Here is an 8,701-nt window from a genome sequence, read left to right as displayed (position 1 = left end):
ACTGTTCCTCACAAATATGCATAATTACAATGTGTTAATAAAAAATTTAAAATTAAACTTAAAAAAATTTAGAAAGAGTGAACAGAGAGCTTCAGATTATAGACAGAGAGAAGTAACCAGAAAGGGGGAGGAAAAAGTGGGATAGAATCATGTCAGAAAAACTAAGAGGAACATTTAATAAGGGGGGGTCATAACTGTCAAAGTTCACAGGTGAAGTAAGCTAGACACTAAAAGACTTCAATCGATGAGTAAATATGAAGACCTTTGCTGATTGTCGTCAGAGCAATTTTATGGAAGCAGAATCAGAATTCATATTTTGGTGGATGGATCATGAGTAGGAAGGTGAACAGGAAATAGGTAGTTGGTCGCCAATACACTTCTCTAATTTTCCTGCAATGAACATGTAGCAACAGTTGTGTAGGGCCGGCCCGTGGCTCACTCGGGAGAGTGCGGTGCTGATAACACCAAGGCCCCGGGTTCGGATCCCATATAGGGATGGCCGGTTCGCTCACTGGCTGAGCGTGGTGCTGACAGTTGTGTAATCAGATTAAGACAGGACAACTCAGTTTGACTAAGAAACAGAACTGAGAGATAAGATACTAGCTGGAGGGGGCTGTACAGATTTGAAGATCATCTGTTGTTTAAATCCTGAGGGTTTGGATAAAGAAGAGAGAACTAGAAAAGGAAAAGAATGCAGTAGAGAGAGGAGATAATTGTTATGAGAAAGCAGATAACACTTTGTTGCTTTCTAAAAATATGATATGAGTGTACCTATGGGCTACTGAGAGATCATGTCTGAAGCAGATCATATTCTGTAAAGCCACTCAACGTTTTTTAGTTGAGAGTCTCAGGCTAATGCTAAGGAAAGGCTAATGTTTCAATAATCACTTATGACAAGCTAGGGCTAACTCTATGAGGTAGTCCATTGCTATTTTGTAGATGACAAAACTGAGCATTAACTGACCTACTAATGGTTAGGAAGGAGGAAAGAGAGAGTTCAGCAGAAGTCCTTTGAATCCAGCATTCTCTCCTCTTCAGTGTACTCTATCTTTGATAATACTCTTGTGAGCAGTGTTGTGTGAGTTACATAAACTAAACTTATTGATCCCAGAATGAAGTAGGTTTTGAAAAACAAAAGCATTAAAAGAAATCCACAGAACAAAGTCTGAAAACAAGATATTTTTTGTTTGTGTCTTTCCTCAAGAGGCATAGCAATGTTTTTCTCAAATATAAGACATGGAAGACACTCTTAGATGTGTTTAAGAAAAAAAAAATAGCAGTGTAATAGAATGTCTTGTAAGGAACTAAATGCAAAACATGTGTGATATTATAATAAGTAAAAAAAAAATCCCATTTACTTGGAATAAATTATAAAAGAAATAGAGTGGAAAGTGAAGATACAAAAAATTATTTCTACAACACAAAGCATAATACCATGTTTAGTACCAAAATCATGTATAGTTTCTCAGATACCATTTTAAAATTTTTCAAATATATTTTTCTATCTCTTTTTTCCTTAATCAAACACATTCCAGCATCTGTTTTATATCAGAAATGAATAAAACATGTCCACATAAACAAAGGACATTGGCCTTTATTCCCTTGTATTCAATTAAAAAAAAAATCATCTAGATAAAAATACTTTAAACTTTTTCCTGAAATTAAAACTGTCTTCAGTTGCCTGCTGGTAGATCAGATCTAGACATCAGTACATTACAGCATCTTTGAAGCTCTGAATTAGGAGTGAAAATTGCCCTGAATTTTTGTTATGGGTTCCTGAGATTAAAGTAAGAATTTCCTTTGTTTGGCTGCCTAGGTACTGAGGTGCTGCAGTTGTTGGAGGGGTTAAAGTTGGAGCCACTGGTGCATGTATATTACAGAGGACTCATAAAAACACGACAGAGGAGCCTGGGTCAATCCATTACTGTGACCAACAACAAGCAGTAACCAATAGAAAAGGAAGAAGAAGATCCAAGAAGGCTGAGGTAAGCTGTCTTCTGAAACCCCGTCAGAGTGGAAACAATAGATCAAAAGGTATTCATGGTGACCGGTCAGAGTAGGTTTTACTTTTTCTCACAGGAGGCTTGACAGCATAAAAGAAAAACAAATTGTTTTTGTTAAGTTTTTTTTTTTTTTCTCTTAACTGATTTTTAGCAAACTTCAGACCCAGACACAGGACTCAACGATATATTCCTGGAAGGCAAGGTAAAACTATTTTGCACTTTTAAAAACTCTTAAAGTTAAGAATTCAAAGTTCTGGTTCATCAGATGCAGGGTTACAACTGGAATGACTAAAACAAATCTCTATTCAAAAAAAAAAAAAAGAACGTGTCTCTGCTGGAAGATGGCCAGAGTAGCATTCTGCAAATCCCAGGAAATTTGACAGCTTGGGGAAGCAGCTCTGCACTTGTAGTTTTCTGCAATTTAATGTCAAAATTGAAAGATCGGCATTTCATAAATGAAGCTGATTTTATCTTTTCTTAAGGAATCAGTGAAATTTATTCTGTCCTTATTATCAAGTGGTTTAATTAAATGTACATTGGTCAGAATATTACTGTTTATATGTGCACATGTGTGAGTGTGTGTGTGTGTAACATATATGCTATAAATGTATGTTTAAAATATATAATACATGTATATGTGTATATTTCCTGTTAAAATAGTTCTTTATACCTATAATCTTTGATGGTATTTAGCAGAGATGGTTTGTGTGTTTTAAGCATATCAAATATCAGTAAGTAGTAACCTATTCTTTATTAACCATAATAATACATAAATAATGCATTCAATTCTACATAATAATACTCTCTCTCTCTGGCAAATACAAAATTATTCATTTTTTTGGCTGAACAAGTTGATTCTGTACTTTTGATTATAGAAGGCTTTATCCCACCAAAATAAAACTTACCTGAGAAGCTGAGCAACAGAACAAAAGATTAATCATACACCTTTCCTCAGATCCTGGAACCTTCCTTCACATTAAACTGCTAAAATATTCTTTGATCTCTTCATTTCTTTGGTTCAAGGACCAAAGAGCCTTGGAAATCTCATCCAGATGTTCTCCTCTCATATGAGTAAAAGTAAAAGCATATGTCTACCTTTCAGAAACAATACAGACTCTCAATTTGAGATATTAAAAGATCACTTTTTTGTGCTCATATTCAACTGCTGGTTTCAGTTAAGTTGCTTGAATTAAATAGCTTGAAATGGAAAAGCACTTAGAGCTGCTAAAATTTGCTTTCTATTTCTCAATTTTTATTATGATTGGGTTGAAACCAGAAAGCTACAATTTGGTGAATTCATTTCAATTTTTGCAAAATGCTTTGCATATGGTGCCTACTGAATAAATGTGTATTAATTGATACCTATATATGCAATGTTTATATGCCTTCACCTCTTCCCTGAAGAAGCAATGTTTACTTATCATTTTGATGCATACAACAGCTATCTAAAGGTCAAGATCTTAAATATCTAACAGTCTTGTCCCTTATTCTATAGGTACTATAATGGCAACCACAATCTGTTTTATTATCTGGGTGTTATTCATAACAGATACTGTATGGACTCGAAGTGTGAGACAGGTCTATGAGGTATATGAACCAGAACAATGGACTATGCTTGACTTCGATTGTCCTAGGGAATGTTACTGTCCCCCCAGTTTCCCTACTGCTTTATACTGTGAAAATCGAGGTCTCACAGAAATTCCCGCTATTCCTTCAAGGATCTGGTATCTTTATCTTGAAAACAACCTGATAGAAACTATTCCTGAGAAACCATTTGAGAATGCCACCCAGCTGAGATGGATAAATCTAAACAAAAACAAAATAACTAACTATGGAATTGAAAAAGGAGCCCTAAGCCAGCTGAAGAAGCTACTTTTCTTATTTCTGGAAGATAATGAGCTAGATGAGGTACCTTCTCCATTGCCAAGAAGTTTAGAGCAATTACAATTAGCTAGAAACAAAGTGTCCAGAATTCCTCAAGGGACCTTCAGCAATCTGGAGAACCTGACTCTTCTTGATCTACAGCACAACAAACTATTAGACAATGCCTTTCAAAGAGACACCTTTAAGGGACTCAAGAACCTCATGCAGCTAAACATGGCCAAGAATGCATTAAGGAATATGCCACCGAGATTACCAGCCAATACAATGCAACTGTTTTTAGACAACAATTCCATTGAAGTGATACCAGAAAATTACTTTAATGTGATTCCTAAAGTGGCCTTCCTGAGACTAAACCACAATAAAATATCAGATGCAGGTCTGCCATCAAGTGGTTTTAACGTATCATCAATTCTAGATCTTCAACTGTCTCACAATCATCTCACAAAGTTTCCCCGAATCAGCGCTTATCTGCAGCACCTTCACCTTGATCATAACAAAATTAAAAGTAAGTAACCATTGGGGGCGACTCTTTGACTAACACGCTCATGGTCATTAAATGTATTCTGTATCTTCTTTAAGAACAGCAATCGTGCTGTTCCCCTCCCCCAACTAATGTGCCCTTCATTTTTTCACTGTATTTTCAATTTTCTGTATTAAATTTTGTCTCTTCACAGGCAGTGTTAATAAACTAAGAAGATCAAATCTTCAAACTAAAGATTAAAAGGTGGATTCTAGTAATCTATAGAGGGCTATTATCTATTGGAGAAACTTAATGTCTCTATCTTCTTTTACTTGAGGCAATTCCGCTATTTCTTCCTCACTGGGTAGACTTATTTGAGAAAGTGTACCAGGCCCAAACAGCCTCATAAAAGGTAACAGAGGGAATATGATTTCAGAGGTATTAGAAAGACATCTCTGTTTTAAAGAATATAGGACAGCTGATGCCTGGAACACCCCTAATTAGAATAGGTTTCTCAAACTTTAGTGTGTATAGGTTGGTGGCTCCACCCCCAGAATTTCTGATTCGAGTAGGTCTGGGGTAGGACCCAAGAATTTTCATTCCCACCAAGTTCCAAGGTGATGCTGGTGCTCTGGGAATCACACATTGGGAATCACTACTGTAGTTTAAGGCTCTGATTAATTGAAATGGAAAAAATATACCCCTGGTAGCTGGCAGCCCCCTGGGACTTAGCAGCAAACAAGATAGGTAACCCTCTTCTTTCCTGAAAATAGCTTTTGATAAGAGAGTGAGGGATGAGTGCAAAGTCCTGGAGGTACAGGTGCCATCAAGGGAAGAAGTGGCTATAGAAAGTAGAGGCTGGAGACATTGGCATCTTCACAATTATGCCTGAGGCCAGCTGGAGCTGGTGTAGAAGTGGGCATCTCTTGGTTTAGCCCAAGGATACTAACACCTAGCCTGGAATCTTCCTGTGCATCTTCATCACCAGTCCGAGCCCTTTAGGAAGATAATCCAGGGGAGATTTCTCCTGGACAACTCTATATAATGCATTCCTAAAGTGAGATTGAGTCGGAATGGTTTTAACAAAGTAATACAGATAATTGTCAGAAAGTTGTGCTGCCTGGTTATTGCTCACTAAAGTTTCTTTTAAGCACATAATCACATAAACATACCATTTATAAGAACAGACTATTTTTCCACTGGATACTTACTGCTCAGCTATTCAAGATTTTTTTTATTTCTTTTTTTTCTTTTAATAACAGCACACTTGAGCATAAAATCCAGGAGTTAAATGGCAGGCTGCCGACACAGCAGTTATTTTCCACAGTGATGAAACATATTGTTTAACCCTGTAGCCAAAAGCAAAAGATGAAACAGAAAAAAAAAAATGCTAATAAATGAATGTTTAGCCCAACCAAATAGTACATTAGCCAGTATTTACCTAAATATGCATTTTTTTTTTCCTGTGGGAGTTCTGTGCTACTACAGGTGTATTCCTTATAGGACAACAAAAGCCCCACAGACAATTGATGTGGGAAATTAATTCCAAGTGATTTCACATAGAGTCTTCTTTGTGGATTAGGGATTCTAACCTAAGAAGTTTAGAATGAGGGTTTTTAGGAGTGAGGTAGCAATATTCAGAACACAGTTGACTCTGTTGATTTTCCACTCACATTTTGGCCAGTTTTCCAAAGCGTTTTCTCATATATTTCTATTTTCTAATTGTTCCTGAGCTAGTATGCATCAGATTCACTTGGAGGGCTTGTAAAACACAGGTGGCTGGGCCTCACCTCCAGAGTTTCTGACTCAGTATGTCTAGGGTGGGACCTAACGATTTATTTCCCAGGTAGTATTGATGCAGCTGGCCCACGATTCGAAAACCACTAATTAATCTTTTCATTAATTTTGTGTGATATTAGAAACTTCCAAAAAAACAGAAACAGAAACTCAGTTAGGTGATGATATCTGCCCAAGGACAAATAGGAAATGCAATAGCCAGAACCTGAGCCAGGGCTTTTCATTTTAAATGATTTTTCCACTCATACAGTAATAACAACAATGCATTTCTTTAGTCTCCTGAATATAAGAATTTAGAAAAAAAATACTATTAGAATAGCAACAACATTAACAAAGAGAAATTGAGTTATTTGATTTTTNGAAATGCAATAGCCAGAACCTGAGCCAGGGCTTTTCATTTTAAATGATTTTTCCACTCATACAGTAATAACAACAATGCATTTCTTTAGTCTCCTGAATATAAGAATTTAGAAAAAAAATACTATTAGAATAGCAACAACATTAACAAAGAGAAATTGAGTTATTTGATTTTTAATGTAGATATCAAACCTTGTCATTTTTATATTTCAAGAAAATTAACATAAAATAAGAATTTCCCTGGCTGGAATAGTTGGCTCACAATTATATCATGCTATGTTATAATAACTGTTAAAGTACTTAGTTCTTTCTGCTACATAATATACTCCAGTTGTTAATGAAGTAGTTTCCAAAAAACATACCTTTTATATGAAGAGTCCTCAGAATTTAGATGACAGCAAACTTTTCTCATGTTAAATTATAGAAATATTTATGTCCTGGGAACACCTTAAGGGACTTAAATTTTGGTTAAAAAAAGTTATCTATTCAAGTAAGTTACTTCCTAGTGTTCTCTGACAAATATCAAAATTAATTTAGAAAAATGTAATTAAATTTTGAACATTTTTTCCCCATATTCCATTTATTAAGATATGCGTTGATTATGGGGTATGAGGTTGATAAGAATGAGATAGCACAATGAAAGTGACCCAGTATAATAGAAAAAATAACTAGGCTGGGCCTCAGCTCTGACACATTTGCTGAAATACTTGGGGTACATTTCCTTACCTCTCTGAACAACTGTCCCCATAAAGCCCAGGTGTGGAGAACAATAATGTTGCCTGGTAAAGCTTGTGTGAGAATAAGATGATGACATATGTGAAAAAATAACATTATAACCATAAAACTGCTCTACATATATAAGTTGGCATTTTATTTGTCAAGTTGAATTCACAAAATGGAGTAAGGTCAGAACAAAGCAACTTTGCTGTAAACATAAAATCATTCAGTACAATATGAATCTGTATGCAACTATAGGGCACAGAAGAGAGGAATTGCCCATGTTAGGTGGGTCTAATTAGAAAAAAAATCTCTTGTTCAAAATAGTTTCCAAAAGGGATTTAAAGGCAGTATATGGACCTATAGCTGAGATAGCTCTTACACAGTTTTCTGAATTTTGCTAGTTGAACAGGCTATCGCTCATGAATGTTCCTAAATCTCAGTATAGTCATGGATGCCAAAGGCTCTGATCCAATGCTGGTGCACAATTTCTCCCAGCCTAACCATGTGAGCTGATGGGATATTTCCCAGCTTGAATTCTCTGAAATTGAATTACTGGCAAATGTTTCCTTTCCAATTAAATGCACTTAAGTATGGAAATTTAAGGTTGTTGTCTGTAAGAGGAATTATTTATGTAAAGTTATGTTAATTGTTCTTTTGAGGATACATCATCATACATTATTTTATATCTTTTAAGGTAATTTTCCAGAACTTTCTCTTACATTAGACTGATTTTCTACTTAGCCATCCATCCATCCATTCATCCACCATTGCACTTAGCTATTGTTTACCAGATCTAAACTGTTGTCTTTCCCGCTAATACCCTAAATACTACCTGTCTCATCCTCCAGTAATCTAAACATACTTTATCTCACCTGCAAGACAAGTGGTATCTTACACACCTTTCTTTCTATTATGGCTCTTAATATTTCCTTTCTAGTGCTCTATACTAAGTATAGCAGAATGTGGAGTGCGATGACTACACGTACGTTACACGTTTTTTCAGGGTTACTCTTATAAAACAGATATGCATGCAGGTTTGTATCTTTATCACTTTCAGGCATGAGGTCACTAGGCTCTTCAAATGATGGTTGGGATAGCTTCCTGGTGTTCTTGGTGTTCCCATCTCTAGTCTCTCTTGTGTTCCGATTCATTCATTCATGCTCTCTTTGTCTCTGTAGGTGTGAACGTCTCTGTAATATGTCCTACCACACTGCCTGCAGAACAAGATTTCTTCAGTTATGGACCTCATCTTCGCTACCTCCGTCTGGACGGAAATGAAATCAAACCACCGATCCCCATGGATTTAATGACTTGTTTCAGGCTTCTTCAGGCTGTCATTATTTAAACACATCTTCACCAAATCTAAAATTGTTTAGTGAGCTCATGTTGCTGATATGAAATTTAGTTATCATTCATAGGTTTCGGACAAAAGTCACATTTCCCATGGCTCTTGGCCACCATTTTCATTTGTGCAGCTTAT

At 36.0% G+C, this 8,701-nt stretch overlaps 1 protein-coding gene across 3 annotated transcripts in view; it reads left to right on the top strand.

The window, feature by feature from the left end:
• Positions 1 to 1,665: 1,665 nt before the first annotated feature.
• The window catches only part of KERA (keratocan), an 8,685-nt gene continuing 1,649 nt past the window's right edge, over positions 1,666 to 8,701 (top strand). The window contains exons 1-4 of one of the 3 annotated variants that reach the window (XM_008581533.1): positions 1,666 to 1,985; positions 2,155 to 2,205; positions 3,499 to 4,392; positions 8,400 to 8,675. In XM_008581533.1, the coding sequence (XP_008579755.1) occupies positions 3,507 to 4,392; positions 8,400 to 8,566 (1,053 nt within the window). In that variant the 5' untranslated portion in view covers positions 1,666 to 1,985; positions 2,155 to 2,205; positions 3,499 to 3,506 and the 3' untranslated portion in view covers positions 8,567 to 8,675. Of the gene's footprint in view, positions 1,986 to 2,018; positions 2,206 to 3,498; positions 4,393 to 8,399; positions 8,676 to 8,701 lie in introns of those variants that run through there. The other 2 variants (XM_008581534.1, XM_008581532.1) reach the window with 2 other exon arrangements.

The sequence above is a fragment of the Galeopterus variegatus genome, unplaced genomic scaffold (assembly GCF_000696425.1).
Source record: "Galeopterus variegatus unplaced genomic scaffold, G_variegatus-3.0.2 Scaffold2384, whole genome shotgun sequence".
Lineage (NCBI taxonomy): Eukaryota > Metazoa > Chordata > Mammalia > Dermoptera > Cynocephalidae > Galeopterus > Galeopterus variegatus.
The sequence above is the reverse complement of the archived record's forward strand: the minus strand, read 5'-3'. Positions and strand labels throughout refer to the sequence as shown.